Here is a 19,444-nt window from a genome sequence, read left to right on the forward strand (position 1 = left end):
TGGATTCATATGCGTTGATAGACCTCCACTTTGTTGGTTAATGGCCAGCAGAAGGAACTATGAATGAATTTCTCTAATGTAACTGAGGAAAATTGTAGACTTAGTTAAGATCCACTAACTTCCTACAGACTGGGAATTTAATGGGACATTTTATATTTTTAGAACTCCAGCTTGGCCACAGGGGAGACTAAACATTTTTTCTTTAAATCATATTAGAGGTTTTAAAATACCTTTCCACAAAACCTAACTCTGTGCTTAGTCAGTGTACATTAAGAACAGGGGAGAGAGATGTTAGGTGAAAGGAGGATTAGATTTTGATGTAACTATCTTCCAGGGAAATAGTCTGGTTCCTCCTGCATGAATAATGGCCACTCAGGGAAGATTTAAAAACAGAGGTGTCAGAGAAGAAATATATCTATTTTCTTTTGAAATGAAGCATATGAATACCATTTCAAGTATATCCCAAATGCAAAGATGTCCCATTTGGAATCCACCCATTTAAATGTGTCATTAGATCTGTCAAAAGAGGGAAACTGATCTATTTAATTAAGCCCATTTGTTTTCCAGATGGCCTCTCTCGGTAGACTGTATATTAGATTCACGCATTCTAAAATTTAGAAGCCAAGGGAAGAGAATATTAACCATGAAGTTTATATTTTCTTTATGGAGGGCAGGAGAGCATTAAGTTGAGATGGGGACAAAGTTCTTGCAATGTGAAATGGTGAGCAAAACACACACCTGGGAATGTTTGCCTTTGGTTGACCCCAAGGCAATTCTGGCCAGCCTCCACTACAACATCAATGACTTGTAGACACAGGAAGCTGAGCTTGCTTAAATCCTGAGCAAAAAGCAAAGTGCTGGAGGAACTCAGCAAGTCAGGCAGCATCTATGGAGGGAATGGACCGCACCACTGACCAGAATGCACCCTAGACGGCGACTTGCCCCACGGGCCTCCCAGGGGACTGCGGAGAAGGCGGGCAGCGAGGCCTGTCTGGGCTGAAGGAGCCTCAACGGCGGCAGCGAGAAACTCAGCGGTAGCGTGAGCCTCGACGTAAGTGGTGGTGGGGGAAGGAGGAGGGCATTCTAGTTTTAGAATCCTCTGCCCGGGGGATAAGTCTGCGTTTGTTTGTTTGTTCCGGTGAAGGTGCTGTGTACACAGCAGCCAGCCAACAGTTGCTTGTCTTTTTCCTTTTTCTTCTCACTTTTAATTTAATTTTAATTTCAAGTTTTCATGTAACTTGTTGTGTGTTGTGACTTTTGGCAGACCAATTTCCCTCTGGGGAAGAATAAAGTTTTATCGTATCGTATCGTATCGTATCGTATCGTAGATGACGTTTTGGTTCGGGACCTTTCTTCAGACTGATGGAATGGTAGGGGGGGGGGGAAACTGGAAAAGAGAGGGGGTTTGGGACAATGCCAGGCAAGTGATAGGTGGATTCAGGTGAGGGGAGGGGAGGGGGTGTAGCCAGTGGGCAATCAGTGGAGTCAATGACAAAGGTTAGAGGTGAAAAGGAGACATAGGGTGTTACATAAGGCTAGAAGACAATAGACAATAGGTGTAGGAGTAGGCCATTCGGCTCTTCAATCCAGCACCGCCATTCATTGTGATCATGGCTGATCATTCACAATCAGTACCCCGTCCCTGCCTTCTCCCCATTGTGAAATGTAAAGCCAGGTGGAGGTGATATTGGTGGAAGGGGTCTGGGGGAAGCGAAAGAGGGGCAGAGGAAAAATGATAAATATGGATTTGGGGTGGGAAATGAATGTACGATGGAGGGGAGAGGAGCAGGGTAACTGGGTGGTGGGATGTGGTAGGTAGAGCATTCTCTCTCCACCTTGACAAACCCTGATCGTAATTCATCAGAACAAAATATAACACATTAACCTGCTTTCTCTGTCATTTGTATTCATGGGGTAATCTGTTGTGCAAGGTGTTTATAAGGTTTATTTGCAGAACAGAGCAGATTTGTTTGTTACATGTAAAATACTTTGGGATGTTTCTGAAGGGCTTGATTAGGTATTATTCAAACTAATCGTTTCCTTCTGCCATTACCACAAACCCTCACTCAAATATTACTATTTAAAAAAGACTAATTTTACAAATGTTTTCCCCCAAAAAACATTGGACTGGAACAGAAAAGTGTGCTAAATTGAGTTTGGGAGTGTACTTTGGTTTTTAGTAATTATGTTTGCATTATTTCATTTCAATAAACAAACATCTAAAGATATATATGGGCCACTTTGCCCTTTGACGTGTCCTGCCCACTTCAAATAGCTTTCATAAGAGACATTACAGAAGAATTCCTTTGATTTCACATTATAATTGGGCAACATCTAAAAGCAGTGTAGCTTCTACCTGCCGTATACTTAGTAAAAGGAATGTGCATTACCCAAAGCCTTGCTTTGTAAAATGTGGCTGGATTCCTTGTTGTGAATGGAACATAATTAACCTTCTCAAGTTGAGAGTTATTTTTTTACCTCTGCTTTCCTGTAAGATTTACATATATTTTACAAAACTATTTTATTTTATGAATTCAAGACCTTTTGCAAAAGACTGAGTACTGGAGCAAAACCGGCAAATTTACCAGAGCACATACTCCACTTCTTAAAATGGTGCTAACTTTCAGATAAGGTATTAAGCTGAACCCTCATCTCAATCTTGTAAGCGGGATTAAAAAAAATCTCAACACTATTTTGAAGAAAATCTTGGACATGTTGCCATTGGACTATAGTTATTCCTCATTCAACGGTACAAAAACACACAATTTGGCAAATATCACATTGTTATTTGTGGGATCTTACTATATGTATATTAACTGCATCAGTGACCACATTTCAGAAGTACTTTGCCGATCATAATTGGGGTCACAATGTTAGTGTTGGGAAGAGCACTATAAAATCGCAAGATTTTCTCTTGCTGGTCAGACATGCGAGGACCAATTTCCTCATGATATTCACGTGCACATGTTAAAATAACATTGTGTTTTCTTGATGTGCATTGTTGAAATCAGGACCCAATGAATCTGTTAGTAACTGGGCCATACCGTCCAATGTTCGTTCCATGTTTTGTGGAGTGAGCTGACATCTGCTGGAGCAACAAGAAGGACACTGTATTTGGCCTTCATTTTTGGAAAGGGAAGGATGCAAAGGGCCCAAACACAAACTCTTCTATTTATTATTGTACTTATCAAACCACTGGCACCTCCAGTGACATGGTTTTATGCTATCATTGCGCTTATCCAGCCTCTAACAAGACCCTAGCCAGTATTTATCAACCCTCCCAGGCCCAGCCGCAACTATCTAAACTACCCCTGCAGTTACCACACTCCTGAAGTGTTACAGTATTCCAGGCCATCACTCTGACATGATCTGATCCAAGTTAACATTGCATTAACCAAACACCAGCATGCTGTCACAGTGTTCTGTGCTATCACTGCATTTACCAAACCAAGTCAAGGCTTGTAATAAGCTAACACTTGAAACACTTATTTGGAATTAGATTGGTTTCCGTCTCTGCATGTAGGTTCCACTGCTGGTGCAATTATCATTTTTTAAACTTTTGACTTGCATGAGTTCACGAATTATGATGATCAACTTCATGACATTCATGTTTGAACACATCAGTAAGATGTCGAGACTGACCTCCCACTATAATGCCAATAGTGAGCTCCAAATGGTGGAGTTAGTCGAATGCTTTCACATATTTCTAGCCCTCCCTTGAGCTAGCAAAGTAAAGTAAATCATTACACACGTCCTTACAAGACCACAGAATTGATGCACAGAAGTAACCCACTCACTCCATTGTCCTCATATCGGCCCTTTCAAGAGCGTTCCAATTAGTCCCACTGTTATTCATTATTAATTGCTTCTGATTCCATGGCTATGAGAGTTACTATGTCAACCATGTTACCACATGCATGAGATGATAAAACACTTCTCCAGTGCCCTCCATAATGTTTGGGATAAAGACCCATCATTTATTTATTTGCCTCTGTACTCCACAATTTGAGATTTGTCATAGAAAAAATCACATGTGGTTAAAGTGCACATTGTCAGATTTTAATAAAGGCCATTTTAATACATTTTGCTTTCACCATGTACAAATTACAGCTGTGTTTATACATAGTCCCCCCATTTCAGGGCTCCATAATGTTTGGGACACATGGCTTCACGGGTGTTTGCAATTGCTCAGGTGTGTTTAATTGCCTCTTTAATGCAGGTATGAGAGAACTCTCAGCACCTAGTCTTTCCTCCAGTCTTTCCAAGACATTTGGAAATTTTTGTTGCTGTTTACCAACACGAGGGCCCAAAGTTGTGCCAATGAAAGTCAAAGAAGCCATTATGAGACTGAGAAACAAGAATAAAACTGTTGGAGACATCAGCCAAACCTTAGGCTTACCAAAATCAATTGTTTGGAACATCATTAAGAAGAAATGGTGAGCTTACTAATCGCAAAGGGACTAGCTGGCCAAGGAAGACCTCCACAGCAGATGACAGAATAATTCTCTCTATAATAAAGAAAAATCCCCAAACACTTGTCCGACAGATCAGAAACACGCTTCAGGAGTCAGGTGATAATTTGTCAATGACGACTGTCCGCAGAAGACTTCATGAATAGAAATACAGAGGCTACACTGCAAGGTACAAACCACTGATTAGCCGCAAAAATAGGAATGGCCAGGTTACAGTTTGCCAAGAAGTACTTAAAAGAACAACCACAGTTCTGGAAATAGGTCTTGTGAACAGATGAGACGAAGATTAACTGATATCAGAGTGATGGCAAGAGCAACGTATGGAGGAGAGAAGGAACTGCCCAAGATCCAAAGCATTCCACCTCATCTGTGAAACATGGTGGTGGGGGTGTTATAGCCTGGGCATGTATGGCTGCTGAAGGTACTGGCTCACTTATCTTCATTAATGATACAACTGCTGATGGTAGTAGCATAATAAATTCTGACCTGTTTAGACACATCCCATCTGCTCAAGTTCAAACAAATGCCTCAAAACTCATTGGCTGGCAGTTCATTCTACAGCAAGACAATGATCCCAAACATACTGCTAAAGCAATAAAGGAGTTTTTCAAAGCTAAAAAATGGTCAATTCTTGAGTAGCCAAGTCAATCACCCGATCTGAACCCAATTGAGCCTGCCTTTTATATGCTGGAGAAAACTGGAGGGGACTAGCCCCCAAAACAAGCATAAGCTAAAGATGGCTGCAATACAGGCCTGGCAGAGCATCACCAGAGAAGACACCCAGCAACTGGTGATGTCCATGAATCGCAGACTTCAAGCAGTCATTGCATGCAAAGGATATGCAATTAAATACGAAATATGACTACTTTTATTTACATGACATTGCTGTGTCCCAAACATTATGGTGCCTTGAAATGGGGGGGACTATGTATAAACACTGCTGTAATTTCTACATGGTGAAACCAAAAAATGTATAAAAACGGCCTTTATTAAAATCTGACAAAGTCCCAACTTTAACCACATGTGATTTTTTTCTATTACAAATCTCAAATTTGTACAGAGTACAGAAGGAAATAAATAAATGATGGGTCTTTGTCCCAAACATTATGGAGGGCATTGTAAGTCACACTGCAACAACTGCATTGTTATTGGACCATAGATTTAAATCTATGAAGCAGGAGTAATTTCCAGCCCCAGCATATCAGAGATTTATAATTTGACATGCATGGCAAATCCCACTTTCACTCCGATATCAAAAATCATTCTGTTAAAATAACACTTGGCTTATTTACGATTCTTGAAATGCTATGATTCAATTAAATGCAGGGAAATGTCATGGCTATGAATTTAGACTTAATTAAAAGTCAATCAGAGTGTTTTAATCCCTCCACTCCCCCAGCTCTTCCCAGTTTGATGTAATATTAAGCAACAAACAATCTGCTTGAGGGAACCCAGCGCGTCAAGCAGCATCTGTGGAGGGAAATTAACAGTTGGTGCTTCGGATCAAGGCCCTTCATCTGGACTGAATAAGTGGAGGCAATCCAGCGTCTGGAGTCCCCTGAATATTTATTGACATAATATTAAACCCTACCATCCTTTATGAGTCCTCAGATCAGACAGGCAGCACACGTATCTTATAAGCGCCTTGCAAAATAAATTACTTGGGAGAGATCTGGCCTTTCATCCTGATGCCTTTCTCATGAATTACAGACACCGACCGGTGAGGGCACAATGATTTGCTAAGATTTTGTTTTGAAAGAAAGAAGGACCTTCAAGGGTAATACTTCATCTTACATTTCAGCTGTGAGAATGAACAGCAAACTCACTTTGTGCCTTCAACTCACCGACACAGGCTTGTTAATAACCTGGCAGCTGTCACAACTTTCCTTTGAAAATCATCAGTTCTGATAAGAAAGAAATTTATACAGAACTTTCAACAACTTAGGACATCAAAAATGCATTAGTGCTAATTAAGCCCTGTTGCGGTGTAGTTACTCAGCAGGGCAACTACAAACAACAGTGCACTACATGACCACACCATCTACTTTACCAGCCTTGCTCACAGTCAGGTCAGGAGGAAATCACTCCTGCTCTGTATCGTCGTAATGCTGCAAAACCTTTTACGTCCATCTGAAAGGGTGGTTAAATCCCTTACCATTTCATTAGAAAGACAGGGCAATAAACACTCCCCATTGCACCTGATATGTTCCTGGATATTGTTCTCAAACATCTGGAACGTCTATGGACTGCTAGCAATGAAACATGACTAAAACCTGTCAATGATAATATTGTCTGTGCTGGCCCAGCACCCAAAAAGAAGGGGCATTAACTCAGCCCTGTTTAGAACTAACCCACACCCACAAAGACTATACTTGGTTCCAGGAGAAGATTACTGTTGCTATTGCTCCCACCATTGATTACCATATTCACTATGTGAGCAGAACCAACAAAAGTCTATAATCTCCATACTGGCTTCATCAACTACTTCAAATGTCACGGACAATTTTGACAGTGCCTCTGACTACCACTTCTACAGTCATTTTGGGGAGGGGGCTGGTGGCTGGGGATAATTCATCACACAGGGTCTCCTATTATTGTCATCCATTCACCAAGTGTTGTCAAGAATCGCTCACTCTGTCCTTGTGTGACACAACAATTCTTGATAACACTTGGAAAATGGACGACAATAATGGGAGACCCTGACTATCCACATTTCCTACCATACTATATCAGCCACCAGACCACGATGCAAAATGACACTGTTAATGTGGTAACTAGAGGCACTTTCAAAATTTTCAGTGACATTTTAATATGTAGGTGGTGTTATATTCTCAGAGACTCCTTCGCCAATGGAAGTATCACAATACTGTTGGGGTTTTCACCAAATGAAGAATCACAAGTAAATTCAGGCTCTGCAAATGGCCAATTGGTCAGTTAATGGCAGAGAGGTTCAAACAGGCAGATGACTCTATGCTTTACCTGCCATTGGCCATCCAAAGTGCTCCAAAACCATTGCAGTACATTGTCCTGTAGTGTGATCACCATGGTATGGTAGGAAATGCAGCAACCGATTTCTCACAGTTTCCACAAACAACAGTGTGATAATGACTAAGGATGTTGGCAAATAGGGTGCAAAAAAAAAGGCATTGTTGGCAGTTTCTCACATCGACAAAATGGATCAACATGTCAATGTGAACAACAGAGGCCCTGTTTATTTTGGACATTGCTTCCTAGCATTATGCCTTCTGTGGCACAGGCAGGTAGGGTTAACCACAATGTCCAGCAACTGGTGCAGGAGGAAATGATTGACTCAGATGGCTTTAGTTCTTTCAAGAGCTAAGTCTCATGATGGTAGTGCTGAGCTTGTCTCGATAAGATACAACGCCACCAACAGCAGCTTCTGGTCTCTAATAAAACCAAATACCACACGCTATAGGGGGAGTGAAAAGAACAAAATGCATATGCTAGTTATTAAAGTGTGTGCTAATCACCCCTTCTCTCTGAATGCCAGCCAATATCCATTTCCTCCAATCCCTACAGTATATTAGAACACAGGTAATCCTCTTGTTAAAGCCACTTTAAGGTTTTAAGTGCACCTGGAATGTGACTTCAGGGGCTGTACTTATCCAAGAGATTTGCATGGCTTGAGGCTGTGCAAGCATACAGTTTCTAACAGCTGCCAATATAGTCATTGATAAGAGATAGAACCAATTCAAATCAAACAGTCTCAGGCTGGATTCCCAGTCACAAGTCATGTTGGTGATTCAGTGACAGAGTAGACGAGGGTTGAGGGTTGAGGTAGAAGTCTCAGCATTAACAGTGGGATGGGGGAAACTATTCTGCTCATCTGCAGCTTCCTCGCCTGACTGGATATTATTCGGCGGTAGCTTTGACCACAATTGGTGCTAGACTCTTCCACCACAGGGAATCAAAGGGGGATCTTGATTCCATTTTCACTCTGATGTTCATCAAAGATACACTTCCACCAGGTTTTCCTTTTTTTTTAATTATCAAAAAATACTTTATTCAAGAAGTAAATATATACAAAATATGTTCCTTCCAAAACTCCATCCGACATTCTCAGAGGCTATTCATACATTGAATACAGATATTCAATACCCCAATTACGCAAAATTACCCCCCACCCTTGCCACTCATGTGGCTCACTGGCGTGGAATCCCTTCCCTTATTTTGAGGGGCGTCTCCACCACACCCGGCCCCCCATGTTCAGCAGCGGAAGGACCCTAGACTGTGGTCCTCCCCCACAGAGCCTTAGCGTTGGCTGCACCAAGCTTCAGTGCGTCCCTCAGCATGTATTCCTGCAGTCTGCAGCGGGCCAGTCGGCAACATTCCCCGACGGACAGCTCGTTCCACTGGGAGGTCAACAAAGCTCGGGCAGACCAAAGAGTGTCTTTCACCGAGTTGATGACCTTCCAGCAGCACTCGATGTCAGTCCCTGAATGCGTCCCTGGGAACAGTCCGTAAATCACAGAGTCCTCTGTGACGGAGCTGTTCAGAATCGTGTCAGGGACCCTTGCAAACCTCTCCAGACTCTTTGCAAATCCACACTCTGCGAAGAGGTGGGCAACTGTCTCCTCTCCATAGCAGCCGTCCCGAGGGCAGCGTGTGCTGGTAGTGAGGTTCCGGCGGTGCAGGAAGGATCTGACTGGGAGGGCTCCCTTCACCGCCAGCCAAGCCAGGTCTTGGGGCTTGTTGGTGAGCTCTGGCGATGAGGCATTTTGCCAGACAAGCTGGGCAGTCTGCTCTGGGAACCACGCCACAGGATTCATGGAGTCATTTCCCTGCAGTGCCTGCAGGACGTTCCGTGCTGACTACTGCCTGATGCACGTGGTCAAAGGTGTTGGTCCGGAAGAACCTTTCCACGAACGACAGATGGTTCGGCAATGTCCAGCTGACTGACACATTGCGTGGCAACTGCGCCAGGCCCATCCTTCGCAACACCGGGGACAGGTAGAACTTCAGCAGGTAGTGACACTTGGTGTCCACGTGCTTTGGCTCTACGCTCTGCCTGATGCAGCCACACACTAAGGTGGCCATCAGGATGAGGGGGACATTGGGCACGCTTTTACCCCCGTTGTCTGCCGACTTGTGTATTGTGGCCCGTCGCACCCGGTCCATCCTCGACCCCCAGATGAAACGGAGGATGACCCGGGTGATCCCTGTGGCGTAGGAGGGAGGGACAGGCCACATTTGCCAGGTACAGCACCCCCGAGAGCACCTCACACCTGATGACCAGATTTTTCCTCATGACGGAGAGGGAGCGCTGCTTCCACAGCTCCAATTTCTTCCCCACCCTGGCTATCCACTCCAGCCAATTCTTGTCATTGCCTCAGCCTCCCCAAACCAGATCCCCAGCACCTTCAAGAAGTCCGGCTTGTTGGTGAAGGGGATGAAAGATCGGTCAGGCCAGTTGCCAAATAGCATGGCCTCACTCTTCCTGCGGTTTACCCTGCAGTCCTCCCAACATTTGATTTTACAAATTCATAATTTTGATGTCCAAAATTCAGAATTTTACATCAAAATTCATAATATGGCGCGTATTGCAACTTTTCAGCAAAAAGAAAATTATGCACACCAAATGCGCATACGTGTTGCGCTACATTCATGTGTGAAAAACTACTATTATTTCCAACGGTCTGTAGTGCTTGGACTACATGTACAATGTCAGGCCTATCATGAGTATATTCTGCTATTTATAGAAAGGTTATTGAACAGAGATACTTTTTGCAACACAAAGAAAAAACTGTTTTGTTTTGGATATGAAATAAGAAAGCGGAAACTTTCCGCCAAATTCGGAAGGGTTGGGAGGAGTGTACCCTGGCTCCCATGGCCGACTCAAACTGGTCACAGACGCTAATTAATCTGCGGACCGACCCTGGATCCGAGCAGAAGATGGCGACATCGTCCAACTACAGGGACGTTTTGACCTGAGTGCCCCCACTGCCTGGCAATGTCACTCCTCTTATGCTTGCGTCCTTCCTGATGGACTCGGCAAAGGGTTCAATACAACAGACGAACAAGACAGGGGAGAGAGGACAACCCTGCCTGACTCCAGACCTGACGGTGAAGCTGTCTGATTCCTCCAGGGATTCCACCTGAATGTCGGTCAAGGTTGGGAAAGGTACATAAGTTTCCACTCTCTAACACCAGCACATTGAGGCCAAAAGAAGCACCTTTACCATCATGTGTGGGAAGGAAATGCAGACGCTTTTATACCGAAGATAGACACAAAATGCTGGAGTAACTCAGTGGGTCAGGCAGCATCTCTGGAGAAAAGGAATAGATGACGTTTTGGGTCAGAACCCTTCTTCAGACTCACCATTCTTCCCTTCCCATCTTCATGGTTTGCTTGGTCAGTAGGGATCAGAATAGCCCATGGCATCAGAGGGCTGACCAATTAATTCTCAAGAGCTTGTACACATTGCGTGCACAAAGAGTCACATTTAAACAAGACAGATTCTGTTGGGTTTCATGGTCAATATCTAATTTAGCAAAGGCTCATGTGCTGCACTCCTCACTGTCACTGAAGTTAAATTTATTCCACAGCCCATTGCAGATCACATTTCTTTGAGTCAGAATATCCAAATGGAGCTTAAGAGCGCAGTCTTAATACCGATTTAATGCACTGGCCATTATTACAGAATCCATCTAAGCCATTCAGTGAAATGTTGCCCAAGGAGGAAGAGATTATAACAGCTAATCATAGATTCAAAGCAGGTGTGGTTACCATGAATCTCCAGTTTTTTACACTTCAACATTACTTGCAGTTATCAAGTTGCAAACTATTAACAGATGAAATCTTTATTGCCGTAATGCAAGCGATGTTTCCATGCATAGCACAGAAACAAAGCTTTCTCCTGTACAGATTCATGCAGCACACGATTAGTAAAAACAACAAAGTGCTGGAGTAACTCAGTGGGTCAGGCAGCATCTCTCGAACACATGGATAGGTGAACATTTCGGGTTGGGACTCTTCAGACTGATTGTCGTGAGGAGACAGTTGAGGAACTGTAAGGCTCTTGGACACTGAACACATCTAACTAACATCAGAAACGTTTGCAAATGGCTGGGCATATTTGAGCATAGATGCACTAGCAAAGGTTTCTAAAAGGCACCATTTTGTGACCAAACATCCAAAATTAATCCAGTGCACAATTGGCATCATTAAATCCATTACATTTCATGTAAAACAGAATCACAAGAAACTGCAGATTTGGGAATGTTGAGCAAAAATGAAAATGCTGGAGGAACTCAACGGGTCAGGCAGCATCTGCAGAGGGAATGGACGGACGACGTTTCAGGTCGGGACACTCTGTTCAGCCTGAGTGGAGTAATGAGGAGAAAGCTGGAAAAGGAGGTGGGGGTGGGACAAAACCTGCCAAATGTTGGTTGAATCCAGGAATTCCTTTTCTCCAAAGATGCTGCCTGACCTGCTGAGTTACTCCAGCTCTTTGTGTCTGTCTTCGGTTTAAACCTGCAACTGCAGCTTCTCCCAACACACGAACTCTAACTTTTGTTCACATTGCAGCATCATAGTAACTGACCTGAACCACTCAGAATAATTATTCCTTTCTGCTTGAAAATTAACACTTTCAAGAGCAAAAAGGTGAGTTAATACTTTCAAGAGTTAAAAAGGTGAGTATGTTTTAATTGCTAATGTACGGAAATACTTTCAGATATGAGAAAATCTCAAGCCTACCCTTTCATCTACTAGAGGAATGCCTTTAACATTCTTGTTAACCTATGTATGGTGTTTGATGTAATCTGCACTGTATCAAGGTACTTTGATTGTTTACTGCAACTGGTACAACTGCGCACAGCATTGCAGAACACACATCTTACAGTGTACATACTGCAGCAGTTGTGTGTATGTTGTTATTCTTGGGACAGAGAGCCAGCTGTTTCAGTGTGAGCCCACAGTGTATAAAACAGTCCCGTTGATCTGGCTTCCAGATCTTAAACACAACTCATTTTTCATGCTCGACAAGCAGCTCACTCTGTTATCTATATATTACTAAAACTCTCATCTTGTTTATTTGTTTGTCAGTTCGTTAGTTTGATTGTACGTACCCGAAATACAGCGAAAACGATACACGAACGCACAACAATTTTAGGCCCACCCTACTCACCATTCGCCTGTGGTCTCGATTGATCAAGTTTTCTTACATTTTAAAAGCAATTAACTTAATAAACTTTAATAAATGTGCTCCCCCCCTCCCGTCGGCAGAGGGTCAAAGAAGATGGCCGTCGCCGGTGAACTGCCGCTGCAGGAGAGGTTTGCGCCCAACGGGTCCACGGCTCGCTCTGGCCGCCCGGGGCTGGGGTGAGTGGCTCCCTCTCCCCTTTCCTCTCCCCCCTCGCCCGCCCACGGCCCGGGGGAATACCCGGCTGGCAACGGGTCCATGGGTCGTTAGTTGGGGGAGGATTGCCGGGCCCGCAGGAGAGGTTTGGACCCAACGGGTCCATGCCCATCTAGTATTTTCTAAAGTGAATAAATATTAGAACTTGTGAGCATGCAATCACTGAGAATGTTTTTTTCCCAGGTTATCTGTTCCTGCAAACAAAGAGCTGCCTCTTGTAGCAAGCTGCTGTTAGAATAGTGCTAAATGCAATAAGAAGGCAGTGCCTCCTTGTTTACAGGGGAAAGGCCTGAACAAAATGCCTTTGAACCGAGTAAGCTGTTGAAATGTGATTTATACCAGGCATCATTTATTTCCCTCCAACATATAATTTTGTTAATGAGAAAGAATCAATGAATCTAACGAAGCAGACTAACATTAAGGTTAATCATGGATTGTCGTATATGTCAAAGTAGCAGGGTAAGTTTCTGCATTTTACATGAAAGCATGACCTTCCCTCCCCACCTGCAACCTTCCACCCCTCCCACCCTATCCCAAACCCCCACCCTCCCCCAACAAAAGGCAGTCATAGTTTTGTGGAAAGGCACCACCCAAAAACAGAGGTTAAAGAGGTTAAATTAAGCGTTAGACCCGCTATTACAGCACTACATCGACTTCACAGAGCACAGCATAATGAAAGATTTAGTGACTATACTCAGCGATAATGTAGTAGTGAGCCAGGCACAATTTCACACTGTCCTTTCATTAAAAAATGGAAAAGAATCTATTCATTATGAAGTAAACTAATGTTCGAAGATTATTCTTAATTTGTTGTGATTCATTCATTCAAAGCTTACATTCTTAAATCCATTCATAAAGTATAATCATTTAGGAAGTTCCCTTTCCTCTTCCTATTTATTCTGCATGAACTACAACACTAAGAATTGCAGGCATTTATGAAAAATACCATCAAGGGCCAATTACTATTCCCAGGGCACACCCATAGTCTGGTTCCCAATGAAAACAATCGCATTTTAATGTAACTAATAATTTATGACCAGTTGACTTGACAGCCTCTTGCAGGCAAAAACGGCTATTAAAAGTAACTGATGCTATAATTACAAAATATAAATCTCCAGATGTTACCATTACCGCAAAAGGTTTAGTCACCTGCCAGCATTTCTTAGCCCTGTCAGAATAATAGTTTATTGATTCATTGTTAACTATAAACCAAATATATTTAGAAATTGATTTTATTCGAGACCCTGGTCTTCAAGACATTTGAGAACCAATACTACTGATACTTTCAATGACTAATGACTTTACATTTCAAACAAGATTACTTTATGAGGAAATAGATGGACTTCAAAACTATCTAAGTCTTTGAACTCAGGTCTTTACATTTCCTTCCTGCTGCAGCTGTTTGACCTTCTTCTGAATTCAAGAATCTTACTCTATTATTCAGCAACAATTCTTGAGATGCAAAGCAAATGCACAGTATAGACCTCATCCCACCATGCATGCATCCATTAAATTCTAAGACCACACATCAGACACTTGGTATGGATCGACTCAGGTAACTAAAAGACAACATTTAATCCCAATACCAATATTTAAGTGCTTATGTCATGCTGGCAGAGGCAATCAATGTTTCTTGCACATGCTTGTAGTGTGTGATCAAGACAGTTCCAATTGATTTGGCACCCTTATTTTATACCATATTTCTTTACAACAAAGGAGGGCATTTCAGCCAATGGAGTGTATCCAGGCTCACAGAGCAATTCCATTCCCTCAATAGATTTCCCTGCAACCTATTCTCTCCAGACTCCCATCATCTCTCCCCATATTCCACCACTCCCCGACATACCATGGGAGATTTATGGTAGCCAGAAAATGGGGGAAATCTATGCGAGAAAAACATACAAACTCCACACAGGTAACACCTGAGGTCAGAATTGACCATGGGTTGCTGGAGCAGTGAGGAAGCATCCCTACTATCTGTGCCATTTCATCACCCCAAAGAGAGATCAATCAGTTCCTTTCATGGTTACTTTATTCCCTCCATTCTGAGAAACCCGAGTTAGAGTCTTAGAGTCACAGAGTGATACAGCATGGAAACAGGCCCTTTGGCCCAACTTGCCCACACCAGCAACATGTCCCAGCTACACTAGTCCCACCTTCCTGCTTTTGGCCCATAACTCTCCAAACCTGTCCTATCCATGTACCTGTCTAACTGTTTCTTAAATATTGGGATAGTCCCTGCCTCAAATACCTCCTCTGGCAGCTTGTTCCATACACCCACCACCCTTTGTGTGAAAAAGTTACCCTTCAGATTCCTATTAAATCTTTTCCCCTTCACCTTAAACCTCTGGTCCTCAATTCACCTACTCCGGGCAAGAGACTGTGCATCTACCCGATCTATTCCTCTCATGATTTTATACACCTCTATAAGATCATTCCTCATCCTTCTGCGCTCCAAGGAATAGAGTCCCAGCCTCCTCAACCTCTCCCTATAGCTCAGACCCTCTAGTCCTGGCAACATCCTCGTAAATCTTCTCTGTACCCTCTCACATTCTACCCTGGCTGACATTCTACAGCTACCGGCTGCCTTCTTGGACAACCATTGCTCATGATTGGGCTACCTGAGACACTGTGAATTTACTGACTTGGGCAAGGGATTTGGGAAAGGAGGAAGCATCACAACCAGATGCAGCCCTCTCCCTGACCAAGACTAAATACCGATTGGTTGTTTTCTCTATAGCCCTTGGAATACTTCCCATCCTATCACAAACATGTCCTTGTCAGTTGTAGCACCCTAGTCAAGAACCAATAATTCAACAAAGAGCAAGTTGCATTTTAAATCTTTTGCGAAGCTTTTATTTAATGATGGTTCAGAAAGTACCTTAACTTGCAGCAACAAAGCTCCTTTCAGGCCTTTCAGTTTGCTATCAAAAAATCACTCTGTTCTAATCCCAGATATAATCTTGGGAAAACCCCTCTTTTTTAAAATTATAGTGTTGATACTCTAAAGGCAGTTTTACAACAGGCTGCAAAAAGTGACCTAATTACTTCACTGTGCCAATTCTTGCCATTGTGATTGCTTAAGGCAGAGAGTGGCATCATTCGGTGGTTAATCATTCCAGGACTATCCTCACATTGCACCCGGTGTGGATGAAGCAAGTATTAGGGCCAACACAAACAAGTTGGACATTATTGTTTCGAGATGTACTTACTGGGCATTATTAATCAATTGTTCTTTCTTGAAAAACTAGTTACAAAAAACAAAGTAGTCAATTTTCAACTCAGAGTTCCCGTGCAGAGTGTACACAATAAACAAAATATACATATTATTTGAATTGTTTCCTGGACAATGTCACATTCAGCTTAGTGTAATAGAGTTAGCTAGTATCCAAATTTCCAGCTGTTTCAAGGAGGACATGTCAAACTTTCGGGTAACATCAAAACATTATTCATTTCAGACCATATGGCATCCCTTCAGCCATTAGTCATCGTGAAGCCCGTCCACTGTTGTAGAACTAGTGAGGCGAATTCGTGTTTTTGTTTTCTAGATAGATTAACTGAAGCATTTCGACAGATGCACAGATATCCGTGTTATTTTGAACCATCTCAGATTTGTACTCATTTCAATGAGATTTATAAATAAATTTACCCGTCAAATATGTCAGCAGCAGGCCACAGCGTGCTGCCGGCTACACAAATCCACAAATTGTATCTATTCAAATTAGCCTTGAAAACGCAAGAATGCCTGGAACGAACCTGTCAATGATCAAATCCCTGGCATTAGCCTGAGTCACAGCCATTCAAATTTATATTGATTTACACGAATTACAAGTTGTGTGGTCAACCAATTTGAGACAGTCCTTACATTCCTATCTAAACAACCCTTCCTGGATTGAAGGAAACGAGGATAATGTGCTGTGTGGGGGGTAGGTTGGAAAGTTCAGATTGGATCCGAACAGGCTGGTTTAAACTTTCGAGGTGGGTTGGGTTAAATAAAGATGCTGCCGCATTAACCTCTGGGGTTGGTTCCAGTCTGTCCGGGTGACCAGGCGGTGATAATTATGAAAATTTGCAGCCATTTGAACCGCAGCCAAACTAGAGGCTTCACTCAGGGGTGGGTCGTAGGCTCTCCAGCTGACGGGACCTGCTCTCGCTCTCTTTGAAGGAGGCGCCTCCCGCCCCAGCGAGTGGGCAAACGTGGAGCCAACCCGCAATATGAGTGGGAGCATTTTCTCAGTCAGACTTTGTCGACATGGGGGGCGTCGACTTTGTCGACAGTCGGCCGCTCGGCATCCTGGGCTGATCTGATCTGACAGCCCTCTCGCTTGCTCGCAGCGTGCCCGATTCTAACGCAGAGCCAGCCTCCACAAAACCACTGGGCTCCGGGTAACAACTGCACAAAGAGCCTCTGCTAACATGGGCTGGCTAACATGGGCTAGTCAATGTGCACTGGGCGAGATGGCTGGGGGGGAAACGCACCGCAACCACCGCAAACTTGGAACAGCACAACCCCTCCACTCAATCTATCCAATACTAAAGGGCAGGCATTTCACAGTTAAATGTCTTATATCGGATAGGCGGCTCCTTCACTTGGCCAACCAACCCTGTACTCAGTGTTCCACGGAGATGAATCTTTGCCTTAACGGTACATTGACACCGCCTGTCGGGAAAGCGCCAGCCCACATCACACTGACACAGTTTCCTTCACTGAATTGCTGTTTAATACAAACAAAGTTGTGTGTTTGTTGCATCAAAACAGATTTGATACAGCAAGATCTCAGTTACACGTTTTGTTTTCATTCTCCCCGATGTTTTGCAACAAGGTCGAGGCGGGTGCAATCATTTCAAGGCTCGTATGATGTTTCCGGACCAGTCTAGCCGGCCTGTTATTTTCTGCAAGCTGTTTCTGACACAATCCAGCGCTCTGTGAGCCAACGCTGGAAGCTGGGAAGCTTTAAATCTCAGTCTCCACTCCGGCATCAGCTCTCCCTCACTTCCTCCCTCCCTCCCCTCCCCTCCCCTCCCCTCCCCACCCACCCTCCCTCCCTCCCTCCCTCCCTCCCTCCCTCCCTCCCTCTCTCTCTCCCTCCCTCCCTCCCCTCCCTCTCTCCCTCCCTCCCTCCCCTCCACCGCCCCGGCCCCCGAGGTCAGTGTGCGGCCCCGCGGAACCTGTTAAAAATATAAGGCATCGGCGCCGCCGGCCGGAGCTCAGCGCCTGGCGAGTTCCAGCAAACAACCTGCAGAGGAGAGGGGAAGTGGGAAAGGAGCGCGAAGTCGAAAGTGCCGGGAATGGAAGGGCAAAGTCTCTCTCTCTCTCTCTCTCTCTCTCTCACACCCCCACACACACATCCACACGCACACACATCCACACACACACCCCCACACACACACCCCCACACACACATCCACACACACACATACACACACACACACACACACACACACACACACACACACATCCACACACACACACACATCCACCCCCACACCCACATCCACCCACACACATCCACACACACACACATACATCCACACACACACACACCCACATACATCCACACACACACACACTGATAACGCCCTGGGCGGCGAGTGTCTCTGGTTGTCCAGAGGGAGAGAGAGAGAGAGAGAGACCACACCTGAACCCGCTGAGGCGTGAGGTGTAGATGTGGAAAAGTCCCAAATATGATGGTGTTTACTGAGAGACGGAACACGTGATTGCGCTCCTGAAGCGAACAGTGCCGACACCAGGCGCTGCCAACTCAGCGCTGTCCAAAGAAACTTTCCCCAAATCCCTGCCAGTCAGTACCAGAGTGAATGATCATCAACAAACACGGTGACTGGGATCCCATTGACCAGAGTCTCAGCCTGAGGGAGGTCACACCTTTTCAAACATATCCCCCCCCCCCCCCCCCGCGGCTCAGACAGACAGACAGACAGACACAAGTCAAACAGGCTGAGAGACCTCCTGAGAGACGCGTCTCCCGGCTCCGCCAGTGGGAATATCTATCTCACACTTACGCACTGTTTCCCGCCTGGGGTCCAACGCCTTCACGGCCGCCCCCATGTCGCTGATCTTCCGCTGAATGGCACCGAGACGGCGGTGGATGGCGAACACCTCGTCCTCTATCTCCTGGAAGAGCCCACAGGCGTGTCTGGCCAGCTCGGCAAGTTGGCCCACGGTCCGGGCCAGAGTGTGGTTGCTGACAGCGGGCAGATCTTCAAACACCCCGGGCCGCCCAGCAGAGCCATGGCGAGTCAGGATCAGCGGCTCACAGATGCGCTTGGGGAAAGGCATGGCGCTCTCTCCCTCTCTAACTATCCCTCCCTCTCTCTCTCTCTCTCTCTCTCTCTCTCTCCCCCTCTCTCTAACTATCCCTCCCTCTCTCTCCCCCTCCCCTCTCTCTCTCTCTCCCTCCCTCTCTCTCTCTCTAACTATCCCTCCCTCTCTCTTCCCCTCCCCTCTCTCTCTATCTCTCCCTCTCTCTCCCGGCTACAAGTTACGGGAGAATAAATGGCAGCAGGTCGGGCCGAAAGTTTCCCTTCTCCTCGCCCCCCCCCCCCCCCCCCCCCCCGCCCCCCCGCCCCCAC

At 44.7% G+C, this 19,444-nt stretch overlaps 1 protein-coding gene across 3 annotated transcripts in view; it reads right to left on the minus strand.

Moving 5' to 3' along the window:
* The window catches only part of LOC144598907 (actin remodeling regulator NHS-like), a 351,767-nt gene extending 332,557 nt beyond the window's left edge, over window positions 1-19,210 (minus strand). For all 3 annotated transcript variants that reach the window (XM_078409482.1, XM_078409481.1, XM_078409480.1), the window contains exon 1: window positions 18,875-19,210. In XM_078409482.1, coding sequence (XP_078265608.1) covers window positions 18,875-19,151 — 277 coding nt within the window. In that variant the 5' untranslated portion in view covers window positions 19,152-19,210. The remainder of the gene's footprint in view (window positions 1-18,874) is intronic.
* Window positions 19,211-19,444: the final 234 nt, after the last annotated feature.

This window comes from Rhinoraja longicauda, chromosome 12 (assembly GCF_053455715.1).
Source record: "Rhinoraja longicauda isolate Sanriku21f chromosome 12, sRhiLon1.1, whole genome shotgun sequence".
Classification (NCBI taxonomy): Eukaryota; Metazoa; Chordata; class Chondrichthyes; order Rajiformes; family Arhynchobatidae; genus Rhinoraja; species Rhinoraja longicauda.